The sequence below is a fragment of the Poromitra crassiceps genome, assembly GCF_964638095.1.
Source record: "Poromitra crassiceps genome assembly, chromosome: 23".
NCBI classification, from domain to species: domain Eukaryota; kingdom Metazoa; phylum Chordata; class Actinopteri; order Beryciformes; family Melamphaidae; genus Poromitra; species Poromitra crassiceps.
This window is the reverse complement of record NC_139639.1, coordinates 14,137,686-14,154,478: the sequence shown is the minus strand read 5'-3', so window position 1 is coordinate 14,154,478 and position 16,793 is coordinate 14,137,686. Positions and strand designations below refer to the sequence as shown.

The 16,793-nt window shown below is 45.0% G+C and overlaps 2 protein-coding genes across 2 annotated transcripts in view; one reads left to right on the top strand and one right to left on the bottom strand.

Moving 5' to 3' along the window:
• Positions 1 to 3,565, top strand: part of rpap2 (RNA polymerase II associated protein 2) — a 12,045-nt gene extending 8,480 nt beyond the window's left edge. Inside the window, exon 13 of the mRNA XM_083659098.1 lies at positions 2,435 to 3,565. Within this exon, the coding sequence (XP_083515224.1) occupies positions 2,435 to 2,579 (145 nt within the window). The 3' untranslated portion in view covers positions 2,580 to 3,565. The remainder of the gene's footprint in view (positions 1 to 2,434) is intronic.
• A 2,167-nt stretch (positions 3,566 to 5,732) lies between these two features.
• gfi1aa (growth factor independent 1A transcription repressor a) lies at positions 5,733 to 9,718 on the bottom strand (the record flags this gene model as incomplete). Its single annotated transcript, XM_083659674.1, has 7 exons — positions 9,657 to 9,718; positions 8,130 to 8,318; positions 7,772 to 7,963; positions 7,008 to 7,402; positions 6,558 to 6,695; positions 6,091 to 6,256; positions 5,733 to 5,911 (listed from the first exon to the last, which is right to left on the bottom strand). Exons 2-7 carry the CDS (start codon positions 8,239 to 8,241, stop codon positions 5,733 to 5,735), a joined length of 1,182 nt encoding a protein of 393 aa, XP_083515800.1. The 5' UTR covers positions 8,242 to 8,318; positions 9,657 to 9,718.
• Positions 9,719 to 16,793: the final 7,075 nt, after the last annotated feature.

The window sequence follows — 16,793 nt, the reverse complement described above, 5'->3', positions numbered from 1 at the left end:
ACCATGGCTTTGATCCTTGTGCTCCTAACCTGTCGGTGGCTTGTAATGTGTACAATAAATAGTTATTCTAAATGTAGGTTGCTCTGGATAAGAGCATCAGCTAATCAAATGCCCCAAAACGTAAGATCAAATAATGAAATAAAGTCTCCAGAGAGAGATACAACATTGAAACACCACTGCTCCTTAAGATGTGATTTTATCTTACTCTGATTGACGAAGCACTATGTGTTGTTGTTGTTGTGCTCATGTCATCTTTGGATACTCTGCCTGGTTGCATTGCAGGCCATGTGGTGGCGTTGCTTATCTTTGATGCACATTTTGACAGCTAGCCTTTATTTCAATTTCAATCAGCTCGCACTCATTCGGCGTTTCTCTTGTCACGTGTGCCACTGCTACTCTATGATTTCTTTAGTTTCCCCATTTAGCTCGCTCCATGCCTGCATCCCCGAGTCGGCCATGAATAATTTGGTGTGCTGTCTTATCTGTCTGCTGCCTGGCAGCTGTGGAGCTAGTCTGCCCTCTATTGTCCAGGCTGCTGAATAATACATGCCCCCCCTGCAACTCTAGACCCGGGGGTGAACCGGAGATTAGCCAACAGTACACCTGCACCCAGGTAGACGGGACAGGGGGAGAGGCAGCAGTACACCTGCACCCAGGTAGACGGGACAGGGGAGAGGCAGCAGTACACCTGCACACAGCTAGACAGGGGAGAGGCAGCAGTACACCTGCACACAGGTAGACGGGACAGGGGGGAGAGGCAGCAGTACACCTGCACACAGGTAGACGGGACAGGGGGAGAGGCAGCAGTACACCTGCACACAGGTAGACGGGACAGGGGGAGAGGCAGCAGTACACCTGCACACAGGTAGACGGGACAGGGGGAGAGGCAGCAGTACACCTGCACACAGGTAGACGGGACAGGGGGAGAGGCAGCAGTACACCTGCACACAGGTAGACGGGACAGGGGGAGAGGCAGCAGTACACCTGCACACAGGTAGACGGGACAGGGGGAGAGGCAGCAGTACACCTGCACCCAGGTAGACGGGACAGGGGGAGAGGCAGCAGTACACCTGCACACAGGTAGACGGGACAGGGGGAGAGGCAGCAGTACACCTGCACACAGGTAGACGGGACAGGGGGAGAGGCAGCAGTACACCTGCACACAGGTAGACGGGACAGGGGGAGAGGCAGCAGTACACCTACACACAGGTAGACGGGACAGGGGAGAGGCAGCAGTACACCTGCACACAGGTAGACGGGACAGGGGGGGGAGCCAACAGTACACCTGCACACAGGTAGACGGGACAGGGGGAGAGGCAGCAGTACACCTACACACAGGTAAACGGGACAGGGGGAGAGGCAGGGGGTGGGCAAAGAGAGGGATAGGAGATGGACAGGTGACTTGGAGATCAGCTAGAACAGGGGTCCCCAATCTTTTTTGCACCGCGGACCGGTTTAAAATGGACAATATTAGTGTGGGCGGCGGGGGGGGGGGGGGGGGGGTTGTTCTTATGGATAGGATTTAATGATCATTAAACGTATAGTGGGTAGTTCATACATTTGGATCCAATATCAAATACACAGGGCGTATTTTCCTCATTCCTCACATGAACATAATATAAAAACAATTCCAACTCACCCTCTCCCACACAGACTGCACAGTTTATGTTTATGTTCATGTCTGTGAGACGTTGTTTCTTCAAATCGAACTATTTTGCGGATCATAATGGCCACAAGAAATAAAATGCGTTTGCACCACTTTATGATTTCACTTTAGTCGTCTTTTTTTACTACACAAAAAAGGTGCTTTGTAACTTGACGTGCAAACCGATCCAGTGTGGGGTCCTTTTAATGCGTGTGTGTGTGTGTGTGTGTGTGTGTGTGTGTGTGTGTGTGGGAGGGGGAAAGCACAATGTTTTATTATGATCATCTCCTTGAGCCTTGAGTCTTTTTACTTCAATTTCAGCTACCACTCGCTCTCTTCTGTCTGTCTGTCTCTCTCTCACTCGCTCTCTCTGTCTCTTCTCTCATTCTCCCTGCCGAATCATATCGCTTCCTCACTGGCCACTAGGGCTGTCCTCTAAAAGTCGAATAGTCTAATCATTAGTCGAGAGACGCAGATTCCTCAAGTCGAGCAGTCGTTTTTTTGTTTTGTTTTGTTTTGTTTTTTCCCAAATTTAAATTCCAATTGATGTAAAATGCCTATAAGATGTAAAATGCCTATAGTTGCAGTTTGTCCTAATAATGCATTGTATCTCAAATATAGCAATTTATTTGTGCATTTGTTTTCTTGGTGGCTGGTCTGTTGTGTGTACCTTTTAATGACAGTAGCGTAATGTGTGTGTGTGTGTGTGTGTGTGTGTGTGTGTGTGTGTGTGTGTATTGTGTGTGTGTGTGTATTGTGTGTGTCTGATTTTGTGTGTTTGTGTTTTAGGTTGGCGGAGGTGTCTCCGGTGGTGCGAGAGGCCCTGCAGTGTCCACCATCAGTCGAGTATCTCACCAGCCTGCTGCAGGAGCTCAGTCTGCAGCCACACCATCTACTCAGCTTAGTCCAGCTGCTCAAAACCCCAGCCCACTGACACACACACACACACACACACACACACACACACACACACCAACCAGTATAGTAGCTATCTTAGTGAGGACATTCACTTAATGCATTTCCTAGCTCCTAACCATAACAACAGTCTCACAGAAAATTGTAAAATAGCAACGTTTTGGACCAACGTTGCTATGTTACAATTTCGGCTCGAAAATTGTAAAATGGTAACATTCTGAGATTTTAGGGTTAGGGTTATGGTAGGGGGAGGGGGAGGGGTTAGAAACAGAAAATCTCCATAAACCACACCCAAACCATGCCCAACCCTAACCCTAACCTAAACCCAATACTAACATTACCCTTAACCTTAATTAAGATTATTTCTGGGGCATTTTGCGTTTATTTGATAGGACAGTATGTGCTAGACAGCAGCAGGAAATCATGGAGAGAATGGGGGAGGACATGCAGCATGTGGTCGAATTCGAACCTGAGTCGCTGCGTGAAGGACTAAGCCTTAATGGTACGCGTTCTACCAGTTGAGCTACCGGGACGCCCCTTAAGCTGAATTTATACTCAGACGTGAATGCCCTCGCCGCAGGGACGTAGCTATGGGTGGGTCTCCATTGGCACCAACCATGTCATCATGCTAGCTTGTCAGGCTAAATAACACCTCAAATTTAGGCAAAGTTTTGGTGTAGGAAAAACCAAAACAATGTTTCTTACATGACTATAAAAACTAGACTAGAAGAAGAAAACTATGACTAGAAAAAACGTAACGGTGCTGAGCTGCATCTCAAATTAATCTTCCAGCTGGCATATACTCTTGATCTGCTATCTCACCCATCTCACCCTAATATCCCCTGCACCCCCCCCCCCCCCCCCCACCATAAAAAAAGAAGAAGTGTCTGGTAGGGATGTAAAATGTCATCATGTGAACACTGCATTTGACTTTAGTATTGTCAATTATATCAATCATGGAATGAATCGTGTGGCCCACCCATTTTTATTCAGGCCAACCTGAAATTTCACACTTTCACACTCAGGATCTGAGTGTGTTTATGACTGAATAAAATAAACTATCAGCCATTTTCTATTCTGTGGGTAAAATTGTGTTTGTTGCACACATCAGTTTACATTTAAAACAAATGTTTTGTGATTGTTTCTGCCTGCCAGGGTTACCATGGGTCCTTGAAATCCTTGAAAAAAAAGGATTTGAGAAAAAATATCAAGCTTTTTGAAAATAGGCATTGGAAAGTGCTTGAATTTATATATTTTGTGAAACAATAGAAATTGAAGTTACATTATTTTAGTTCTTTAGATTTTTTGAAATTGTTCTAGTTATTAGGGACACCGTCTGCATCTAGATGGTGCGGCCGGCTTGGACACATCATCAGTGATTAACCCAGGGTCATAGGGTGTTTCGGGTCTTAGATCATCAGACACCCTCACCTGGGTGACCCAAGCGGGGGTGATCATTCCCCAGCTTGTGTCCAAGCGGCGCGCTACACCATGGATCTCCCCTCTTGATCCACAACCACCTTGAAGCTTTTTCCGTAGCTTCAATGATGCTCCTGGTGGCTTTTCTCTCCTGCAACCCTCTAATGCCAAGGAGCCTGAGTGCCCAGTGAAGAGACTGCCCTGGACATCCCCTGCAGCCCACCTCAATATATAGGCTCACCGCCGATTCCCTCTGCAGGCTTCTTTAGATTTTTATTGTTTTTCTCTTAACATTAGTAAATAGGTTTATCACAGCACAGTTGAGAGAAAAAAAAAGAAAAAAAATCTCAGCGCTGAAACATTAACCTTGATTTAACCTTCAGCCTTGTCTCAAACTATTGAATGTTGGGGAATTTGAGGGAATTGGGCCTGGAAAGTCCTTGATTGTGATGTTTAAGAACCCATATGAGATTTATTGTCATCCTTTTCCTGGGTTATATGGTGCCTTTTGTGGGTTGACAATTCCCTCTGAAATGCTGCACTATTTAGGTTACAGATGAACCAAACAAACATATATATATATATATATTATATATTATATATATTTTTTTAATCCAACTTGATAATATAATGCCACAGGTTCAGTCAATAGGATGTAGGAGTGGACACTGCAATCTCTTTCCATCTTTATATGGAGCATTGTGTACACAGAGCTGTCTAAATCAGATCCTTGGAAGTTTTAGAGCTCTGACTGTTTAACCTCGGCACAGCCAAATAAATCACACCCAGGTTTCCCCGCTCACTCCGTGTAAACCCGCCATGTGGACGCGATGGTTATTGCTTTGCTGTGAGAGCGGGTGGAGTCATAAAAGTGACGCTATTTCTGCAGACTTCCTTCACATGAGAGTTTATGGCGCCATAATCTCATTTGTTATGGGGGTATGTTAATGCGTGTGTCTGCGAATATTTGGTTTTGACCAGGTGGCTCGCGCTACAAGACGTTTCCCTGAGACAACTTTGAATCGGGTTTTATTTTGAGCTGTCATGGAGATTGGAGACGTGATTGATGGCCTGGCTTAACGCAGCTTCTCATTTTTTCAACAGCGTATGGACTAAGGCAGTTGTAGCTATGAAATTGAGCTCGAAATCGATTGATAAAAAATACTTTTTATTTAATTTGCCCTATTGTAAAACATAAAACGCTGCTGTTTATGAAACTGAAACCATTTGTCAAATAACTTAGCAAGTAGCCTAATAGCCTATACAGGCCTATATGAAATCAAAGTAGGCCTGATCTACTTCATGAGTCCCACAAGTTAAATTTTAATTAATAGGCCTAAAGCTAAGCCTATGGAGCAAGCACAGAAACTGGCCATTTAAATTCTACAATAAAGAAAATATAATGATGGCCTCATGGCTTTGGGTTATTATTTATTTATAAGGGCGGAATTAGATTCCCAAATATTCTAAGCTACTTTAATAGGCCTAAATGCTTTCTGAATTTGAAATGCCATCATGCATGGTCTATGCTAACGAACTGAATAGCCTATAAACGATTTCTAACAATGTAAAAACACATTCAATAAATAAACGTTTATTTTCTAAAATCAACCAATAGCATCTGCTAAATAATTAACTGCATACATCAGTAAGAAAATGTAATGAAACAAACAAAAATATGCATCATATCACAGTCATAGTAAAAGTATATTAAAAGTGCATTCTTTGCATGTTAAATCTTGAGCGTCCAGTCTCATTTGAGTCCATGCTGGGTCTCCTTGTGCCTCCTCAGGTCCACTTTCCTCTGGAAGCCTTTGCCGCACAGGTCGCAACCGAAGGGCTTGAAGCCTGTGTGTTTCCTGCTGTGTGTGATGAGGTTGGAGCTCTGACTGAAGGCCTTTCCACACACCTGGCACTTATGTGGCTTCTCACCTGAAGCAGCAAAGAAACCAGAAAGCAATGGAATTTCAGTGCATGGAGGTAGATTCAGGGCCTTTTACGCGCGTTATTACGCACAGTGATAAATGCAGAATAGGCTCGTGTTTGTGGATGGATGCTGTTCAGGTTATCCTGGGACCATTTGGTAAACAGTCTGCTGGGGGTTCTCTCACCTGTGTGGATGAAAGTGTGCTTTTTCATGTCTGACTTCTGGTGGAATCTCTTCCCGCAGTACTGGCACGGATAGGGCCGCGTGTCCGAGTGGATGAGCAGATGCGTGGACAGCGTGGAGGAGCGCTTGAAGCTTTTGCCGCAGATTTTACAGTTGAAGCTCCTCTCCTGTGGGATATATTGCATTGTGAGTGTGGAAGGCCTCAGACTCAGAGCATGGAACATGGAATCAATATGGCTTTGTGCGTCTGCGCAATATGATTGGTGACCAAGGTGGTCTATGATTAATCTTGTCAGGCACTCCACTCCATGCTCTAATGTAGTTGATATAAATGTGTTGAAAACTTTGATGACACCCGTGATATTAGATCCAGGGGGTTTGCCTTGTTGTGGTTTAGTGAATTGAGCCCTGCCTGTGTGAGTGAATGGGTCTGTCCCGCAGAAGAACATGCTGAGTATTCTGCAGTACCTGAGAATGGACCGCTCTGTGCTGCTCCAGGCTCACTGCGTGTCCGAACGTTTTCCCGCAGATCCCGCACTCAAACGGCCGCGTCCCGCTGTGCGACCGGCGCACATGAACCTCCAGCCCGTGTGGTGTGGAGAATACCTTTGGGGGGAAACGAATGACACTTAATTTCGATTTGAAAACCCTTACAAATAAATAACTATAATAATCCAATACATTTTAGAATGATGCTATAGGCCTATTAACAGCATAGGAATAGGCCTATAGGAGAAATACGCAGAATGTTGTCACTATAATTAATACATCAATGCAATAATATAGTAATATGCTAGTAATGATACAATAGTAATAATACAACATATAGGCTAATAGTTATTTTTTAGTCAGTGAATATTTTCATTCGAGCCAATATGAAGTTGTCTTATTGTAGCAACCAGGACGTATCAGGCCTACCTTGCAACATTTGATACATTTATAGGAACTATTTGACTCGATGTTGATTAGATCATTTTCCGACTTGATTTCTGTTCCCCGGGCCTTCTGCTTTACATCCAGGTACATGTCCTCTCCGTCCCGCATCCTATACATCTGGCGGGGTGTGGAGGAATAGTCCTGGTAGCATCCAGCCACGGCGCCCCGTGGTGCGTAAAGGGGCTCGGTGCCGCTGTCCTCTGTCCCGTAGACGCTGACGGGCGAGTCGGGCTGCCGGGGGCCTGGGAGGTGGTGATAAGGCCCCTGGACCAGATGCCTGAGCTCAGAGCCTGAGTATGTGGCCCAGGCGTAAGGGAATAACGGGATGTTGAAGTGGTGGCCGTCCTCTGCTGCGGGAGTGGAGCACTTCTCTGAATCTGGGAACGAATTTGGATTTTGTGTTTAGTGGATATTCTGAGGGACAGTGCAACAAGAAATGGCTATATGGCACGCAACAAAACTGAAAAATGATCAGGGTCATTTGACTAAACCCAGTAAACTCCAGCCTGGCCCTATCATTTGCCACACAAAACTTCAAAACACTACTGAGTAAATTAAATTTGCGGGTGCAAGTGTAGCAGTAACTGATGAGATGACTGATAAGATAATATTGTTTGGTTAATGTGAACAAATAGCTGCTCTGTTTACTTCCAATTAAATAATTTTCTTTACATTTTTTGTTGACCTTTTTGCTAAAAACGAACTGAAAGAACTCGCATCCAGTTCCACTCTTATTTTCAGTTCACCTGGCGAGGAGGAGGGAGACGGCGGACGCCAGAAGTCGTAGTCAGAGGACCGGTCGCACACGCTGCCCCCGCAGCTCAGCGGGGAGCTGGAGGACAGGGAGCCCGGGGACAGCAGCCGGGACTCCGGGGACAGTCTGTCAGGATCCTCATGGGACTCCGGGTTCCCCTCAAACTCCACCTGAGCTTTGGTTTCTATAACACAGAGGAGAGCAATTGAACCAACTAACCAGAGGTGCGTTCACTGACTAGTTGTTGCCTTTTGTGGGATCAATGGAGCAGGGGAATTATTCTGACTTAAAAAAAAGGCCTATAAGAATGATGAATCGCTCGTTTTGACAATTTCTAGATCAGACCCTACCTGCGCATACATGGGCCAAAATAGTGTCCAGTCTGATGTAGTCATCGTCCAGGTATCGCGGCTGGTGGTAGCTGTGGGCCCTCTTGCTCTTCACCAGAAAAGACCTCGGCATGGTTTTACCCTCCTCTCGATGTGTCCAGTGCGGGTTGAAATCCTCCACTCCACTCGACGCTGCAGCCCACTTTATCTCTGGACAGATTTGAACACTATTGGTTGACAGGCGATCCGGCGTTGGGATTTTTGGCAGGCTATTACGCATGCGCAGGGAGGCCGTATCGTTTACCAGGTGTCGTTGGGCAGGTGGCCAAAAGCAAGACCACCGAAGGGTCTCCGTAGATTTGGGACTGCAAGAGCGTATAGGCTATTGGATTTCAATTTGCATTCTGTAAATGTGATGAAGGATATCACCGAATAGAGGAAGTCTAGTTCCTATAAACTGCGACATCGTTTTTATAGCGCGTAGCCTACTGATCACCTTTTTGCTTTTTAGGGTGACATAAACCTTTAAGGCTACATTATAGTGACTATCAAAATGACAGAAGTTGTGAATATAGGCTATTTAATGGTAAACGTTATCAAAATGAATGCCAAAAATATATTTTTTGTTTATAGCCTATTCGTTGTTGTTTTGTTTTCTGTTGATCACCGACTGGATTTACCATCGCATAACCTACTTTTTTTTTTTTTTTAGGTCTACTATCCAACATGACAGGTTATAAATTAACCGAGATTGGATTTGTGCGCTGGCCCGGCTGAGATTGATCATTTGATTCATTCAGAAAGAAAGGGAAAGCGCACCTGTCGATTTCTTATCAAACATGATTTAAAAAAAAAGCACGCATATGCGCATCTGAGCCATTTAAATGTGACGAGACGGAAACCATTGAAATGAGCTAGACGCGTGTGTTTGTGAATCGGACAAGGCAAACAGCGCCGCTGTCTTGCATAGCGACCTATTTGTTTGCCTGGTGTAAAGTGATCTTGTTAATGAGACGCGCACGGTCGCTCGGCACAACAGCCTGCTGATGGGGACCCGGGGTATCCCTTACAGTTACCCCGCTTCAGCTTACCCAATAACTTTAGCCTTATTGTTTTACAGCATTAAAGCCCCTCCTCAATCTGCGCAATTAGGCTGTCTCCTAAAAGAACTAGATATAGCCTTAAGCGATCTGAAACAGGAAATAAAATGCAAATAATCTACTAGCAAAATATAAGTTATTGTGATACAGCCACTAACTATTGCTATAGCCTACTGTCCCAATAGGAATGGGCTATTATAATGGTTTTAGGCTGCACCTCAGAATCGAACGCACAAAAACGAGAAGGCTTTCAAATCCTCTCAGAAATCAGAAAGCCTCAAATGAAAATCATTGCGAAGATTTGGGGGGCGTTCAAGGCTGGGCGAAAGCAAAGCGGTAGGCTATTGATTTTTGTCCGATGTGAGAACAGGGTTTGTTTGGTGAAGCTGCGGCAAGTAGACCAAAGCGGAGATAGGAGGCAAAGTTGAAACACATGGTGCATACTCACACACAGCAGTTATATATCCCAGCTGCCAGAAAACACACACACACACACACACACACACACAACACACACACACACACACACACACACACACACACACACACACACACACACACACGCACACGCACACGCACACACGCACGCACGCACACACACACACACACACACACACACACACACACACCCACACCCACACACACACACACACACACACACACCTCAACACCGGCTACTCATTAGCTGCCACTGCCAGTCTTAGCACAGGTAGAGAGACCCTATATGCTCCCTCCCTCCCCCCCCCTCTCTCCCTTTCCCTCCCTCTCCTTGTCATCTAGTGGCTATGATCACGTTTCTTCTCAGAAATAGATTTTTCTTGTTCATCAGTCAGTAAAATCATAGCAGAGATTTTGATAAAGGCTGTTTCTATCATGTCTGACTGGACCCACATTTTCATCATATGAAAATAAACTCACCAATGAAGTTGCCTTTTTCCAAATTGATTTAAGTGAAAATAGCCTTGAATTACACGAAGGACCAAGATGACAGATGACATTCCCATTGACAGACAGCTCATGCAAGTGAGCCTGTCTCTTAAAATAAACACCATTGCCCATAGCTAGTCATGATATGACTCATGTCACATTTAGGTGAATCCCTTCAACTCAGAACATAACCTTAATAAAGAAATGTCATGTCTGTGATATAAGCATTTCTCTGCTCAGTAAGCAGACCCTCCTCACAGCACTGCAGCTCCTATGTTATTTCTTAGTCGTTCACTGGTACATGACAAGTGAAAGTGAGCAATCAGTTGAATGAATTGAGTGAAAACTAATTTATTGGTATTATAGCGATATAAAATGTATTGGTGAAACCAGAGAGAGAAAGAGAAGTCAGTCAGTAGGATATTCACTCTGATGTGGAGACAGAGCTGCACTTTCTCACACAGTAAGAGAAGGACAAAATATAAAAACAATAAGACTAAAGTGCACAAAAAATGCCTTGATTTTCAAAACTCTCACCAACAAATCTATTCATCAAAAAGTCATAGCAACCTGGGGGGCACCCAGGAGAGATAATTTACATCAGTCACTTGTTCAGTTACATTTTCCCTCTGGTGATTTCTTTTTTTAAATTGAGTCGTTTTATGTGAATTATTGTTGAACTTCAACTGCTGAAATTGAACGGATCAGTGAAATGGACAGCGTTCTGTTGACTCTTTGTGCTATTTTGGCAATATCATAAAAGTCTGATCACGTCAATAAAAGTTTTAGAATTGAAAGCTGAAGACAGAGAGACAGAGAAGGACAGAGCGGGCGTGATAGCGTTCAAAATTACACACTTTAGTCAGAACAGGAAACCAACCAGTCGTGAAGACGCTATCAGTGTGGCCACAGTTCTACTCCTGTCCCCCCACCACACACACGTACACACACGTACACACACACACACACACACACACACACACACACACACACATGCACACACATATATACACACACTTCTTCCCCCACAGGCCTTGATTCTCACTCTTCGGTCTTATAGCAAGTAGTGATTGAAATAGAAGCCCAGTTGTTGCAGTGATCACAGCGAGGTTTCTCTTTTTTGAGAGAGGAGTTAGTTTCTACCTTGTGAAATGTGCAGATCACAATTATAGAAAGAAATGAAGAGCTGTGCTACTGTTGCCATGAGGCTATTTTCTGAAGCCCAAACCTCCAGCCCTTCAACCCTCATGGGGATAGAGGGGTTTAAATATACCAATATATCTCTCACACCACATGTATGTGAACGTTAAAGAGGCCAGGCGAGCGGCTCACGTCTGACTTCAGCTGGCTTCGTCTCGTAGTTTTTGATTTCTCTCACCGTTGTTCCGTTGTAGTCAAAGTAACGGGGGCGACAAGTTTTGCAGAGACTACAAATTAAACAGTCTTTAGGAATGAAACTAAAGCAGCAGATGCGGTTACTGTGTCAAAATCTAAAGTGTGTAAAATATCCCATTACATTTACAGTTATTATTCCACACTGATAGAATTAAACCCAGAGATGGACAAACCACTGAAAAAAAAGTGTTTATTTCAGTTTTATTTTCTTAAAGAGACATATCATAATCACCCCCCCTTTTCTCCCCAATTGTACTTGGCCAACTCCCCCTGCTGTCCCGCTGATCAGGGGAGATAATTGAGTAGACTAGCACATGCTTTCTCCGATACGTGTGCAGTCGCCAGCCACTTCTTTCCACCTGACAGCGAGGGGTCTCACTGGCAGGATGTAACGCATGGAAGGGTCACGCTATTCCCCCTTAGTTCCCCTCCCCCTGAACAGGCACCCCGACCGACCAGAGGAGGCACGTCTGGTGCAGTGACCATGGACACATACTGTACCCCTAATCCGGCTTCCCGCCCGCAGACACGGCCAATTGTGCCTGTATGGACGCCCGAACAAGCCGGAGGTAACACGGGGGCTCGAACCTGTTGGTAGGCAGGTACCACTGCACTACCCAGAAGCACACTACACTGTGCATATTTTATGGTGTATGTACTGTACACACTCACTAGTGAGTTGATCCTACTCACTATACGTGTACACCGTAAGGACTGACTTGATTTGTGGGTAAACTGCCTCTGAGTTCAGGCCGCTCAGGCGACGTTAGCTCTGCTGCTCCACATTGTTGTGACATCTCAATGAAAAACCACATCATGCTATCTCATCCCCTCACAGGTTCCTTTGGCTCCAAAACCCTAACCACAGCGAAACACACCCCAACCCCCCAAACTCTCACTCTCTGCCTTTCCATACAATCTGATTTGAGCCCTTTCCCCCCGAATCTGACCGAGTTCTCAAGCTGGCCCAACTGCAGCCACCAGATAGGGACGTACTGTGAACACAATGAATGATTTACTGGACGCCGCCAGCCACAAGACAGTTCTTCTTTCACACAGGAGGCCGTAACGTCTTGTTTTTCACACTTCAAATCTTGCCACCACGCCTCAGCAAACAGGGGGGGGGGGTGGCATGTTGGGGGTGCTGGCTGTGGTTAGGGCGATCATGTTCAACTTGTCCTGTGTTGAACCTGACAATGTGAAGGGCTGGTTTGATTGAAGTCAATGATACCTAATCTGACCTCATATCTTCTTATATAAAAGGGAGTAAGTGGGTTCTGTCCCACATTGTGAGATTTGTGATGATTTTGGTCAGTAATGCTGTCACTGATGATGTCACAATGTGTATGACATCTTCAGTGATGTCACTCGAGCACTCGATGATCTCATCAGCGATGGTCACTCGGGCAATTGTGATGTCACTGATGATGTCACAATGCCTATGACATCATCAGTGATGTCACTCGAGCAATTGTGATGTCATCATGTCGATGACTGATGTCATCAGTGATGCAAAGTTGGGCAATTGTGCGCTGAGTGATGTCACTCGAGCACTCCTGTGATCAATGATGGTCACTCGAGCAATTGTGATGTCTTTAGTGAGTGATGTCATCAGTGATGTAAAGTTGTGCAATTGTGCCCATGTGCACATGTGCCAATAGAGCAGGCGATGCCACGAAGTGGCCGAGCTAGCGAGCCCGCGCAGCGGGCGAGCCTACGAATCGAGATTTGAAGTCAGAAACAAAGAAGCTGTTCTCTTCACTTTAACACTTGAAGATGTGTTTGCCTGCATTTTTAAACTGCTGTCCTGAAACCAGCCTGTCTTGTCACTCATTCACTGTCATTTTCACTGTAAACCTCATAGTGCATTTTAGTGAGATAATTTCACCATCAAGAGCAGAACACATAAAGCATTCACTAAACTCATTGTAAAGGTTATTTAAGAAACACTTTGCTTGCTTATTAGGAGATTTCCCAGTACACATTGCACTCATACAGGTTATACAGGGATGTTATTATGTATCTTAGAGGTGAATCAGAGGTCAATGTCTGATCAAATAATCATATCTCTGAGGCTGAGACTGACTCACCCTCAGACAGAGATCGAGAAATGCGACGGATACACACACTCAGTCTGACTGAGTGTGTGAGTGTGTGTGTACAGTACGTCGCATTTCTCGAGAACTGTTTGTGTGATCGACTTCACACTAGGCGGGTGTATTGCCGGGAACCCGAGGAGGTGCTACTGTGAAGTGAAGTGTGATCAGCATGACTAGACGTTTGTTTTTGGTCCAGCTTTTTTCTCCCCAATTGTACTTGGCCAATTCCCCCTGCTGTCCTGGTCGTTCACCACCCCGGCTGCTGCCGATCTGGGGAGAGTTGTACAGTTGACTAGCACATGCTTCCTCCGATATATGTGTAGGCCAGTCACCAGCCGCTTCTTTTCACCTGACAGTGAGGAGTTTCACTCGCAGGACCGTAGCGTGTAGGAAGATCACACCATTCCCCCCAGTTCCCCTCTCCCCGACCAGAGGAGGCACTAGTGCAGCGACCAGGACGCATACCCTCAATCCAGCTTCCCACCCACAGACACGGCCAATTGTGCCTGTATGGACGCCCGATCAAGCCAGAGGTAAACACGGGGGTTCGAACCTGCAACCCTCTACCGCTGCACTACCCGGAAGACCGACTCGACATTGATTTGTTGATTGAACTTCAGTTTTGTCTACATTATAACAGCTAATGAATGACCTTTGACCTACTACTCAGTACTATTTCGGTCAACTCACAATTTTCAGGCAACCAGGAAACTTGTGTTGAAGTTAAAAGTGTTTGCAGTAAAAATTGTTTGCAGTGTTGATGATCCGTATACAGCAACCACTCTTGAGTCTGATCGATTCTGTCCCAGGTGCGATTTCTAGGAAAAAGCCACGAAAGCGTGAACTGCGTCAACGCCGAATACCCGACCCGACCCAAGTTACACTGAACAGCTCCTTGGATAAATGCCATAAACAGTCCACAAATCACCTCTCTGGAGGCCCTCGTCCATCACTGTGATCAACAGCTCCCCTTGTTTGCTACCAACCTGTTTCTGGTTGTAAATTTCCCCCCAACACTGAGAATCTCATCGGCATGGTTTCTCGGAAGTGCAGGAACCATGCTCGGTGCTTCCTGGTCATTGTGTCTCTGTGCATTTCGGGGGGTGAGACGGCCGTTTGAAAGGTCAGAGTGCAACAGCCACAGTTAAGGCTAAGTGTCCCTGTGGTTGCCAGATATGCCAGATGCAGTCAGTCTACAGCAAACGTGCGGGTGATGGATTTATCCAGATGTAGCTGTCGCAGTTATATATTTCCTGTGTTAATGTTGGCATCTCTGTTAGAAACTCATATTTCCTCCCTTTCATTATAAAGGTATCCTCCGCTTCAGCCCTTTTCCTCTAACATCTCTACACTGCTTCAAGTAGGAGTTTCCTTTTACTGGTGTGCTGAAATCTGTGGTCTGACTCGCTAGATATATTTTTTGACACAGAAAACAGCCCTCTGTCTCTGCCTGGGGTGTAAAACGTCTGCTGAGATGGTTGATGGAGAAAAACGCACTCTGTGCTTTCACACTTCATCTCAACACCATCTCTGCTGTTTCTGGTGTATTTTTGTCTAGTGTTAAAGTTAGAGCAGAATTTGGTTTCGGCAAAAACTGATTTGGCTTTGCAATAAAGACGGACTACAGACTACAGCAGTGATGCTCAACTTGTGGCCCAGGGGCCAGATGCGGCGCGCGATAGGGTGCCAAGTGGCCCCCTGGCCATTTTCTAATTCACAATGAAAACTATAAAGTTCGACTGAGCTCCAGCTAAATTCTCAAATATAGCCAACTGCTCACCACCCAGGTACTTATATGTACTAACTAACAACCTATCCTGTTTGCACAAAATTGTCAGACTAAACTCCGGCTGACACCCCAAATACCTACAATCCACTACAGAAAAATTAATATTATTAATGTTTGTTTATTAAAGGAACACTCCCCCATGATACAATTTTTATATGTCATCAGTAGTGCTGATACTGAACACTTTCTTCCTATCTACAGTATCACGCTCTGTAGCGATTTGCTGATCACTGAGCTGTTATTGGCTGTTGTGCTCTCTCATAGGCGTTCTTAGCTATGCGGCTGGTCGCCTAGGTAACCTGCGGTGGATACATTTTTGTTTCCCCCGCAGGCTTTATCGATTGAAAACTGCTTAAAAAGTCCTTGAAAGGTATCATTACTGTACAAAACAGTGACAGCCCTGAAGTTGCTAAAGTGTAGTGTATGAACAACAGCGCGGTCTGTGTGAGTGTGTGTGTGTGTGTGTGTGAGTGTGTGTGTGTGTGTGTGTGTGTGTGTGTGTGTGTGTGTGTGTGTGTGTGTGTGTGTGTGTGTGTGTGTGTGTGTGTGTGTGTGTGTGTGTGTGTGTGTGTGTGTGTGTGTGTGTGTGTGTGTGAGTGTGTTCTCATCATCTCCTTCTGGCAAACAGCTTGCAGGTGCTGAGTGTGTGTTAGAGATGGAGATGGAAATTAAATTAATTTAATGTAAATAAATTGATCCAAACATTGGAGGGCATTTTTGCCCTTGCCCCCGGCTAATTTCCTACACTGCACAGCTTTGAGCTTTGCAGATATACATCTATTATCACTTTACCATAGTTTAGTAATTACACTAAAATGTTATATACTATGCCATGTTAGACTTTAAGTCAGAGGTGTCATTTTTAGACGCCACCATGAATGCAGATGGATTTCATCTTAAAAAGATTGCTGTTTGCAAATGAAAATAAAAGCAGTCAGCAGTGAGAACAGTTGAGGGGGGAGGGCGAAGATTGTGGTGCTTGTCAACAAAGTGCAGTGTTAGCTCCCTGTGGTGTACCTGTGAACTAGCCTGGGTGAACTCAGCCTCCACGTGATCTGCTCTCAGACCTGTTCTCAGCCTAGTGACTGGGAACTGAGAGAGCAGGTCACGTGGGGGCTGGGTTTACCTAGGCTACCTGTGAACAACAAACACATCAACAATATTTTGTGAGTTTTAGGATGCGACGATTAATTGTCAACTATTAAATTAATCACCAACTATTTTGATACTCAATTAGCCTAATTGATTGAATATTTATTTAAATAATAATAATACAAATATCAACATTTTCTGATTCCAGCTTTTTAAATGTGAATATTTTTCTGGTTTTTCTTCTCCTCTATGAGAGTGAATGGAATATCTTTGGTTTGCGGTC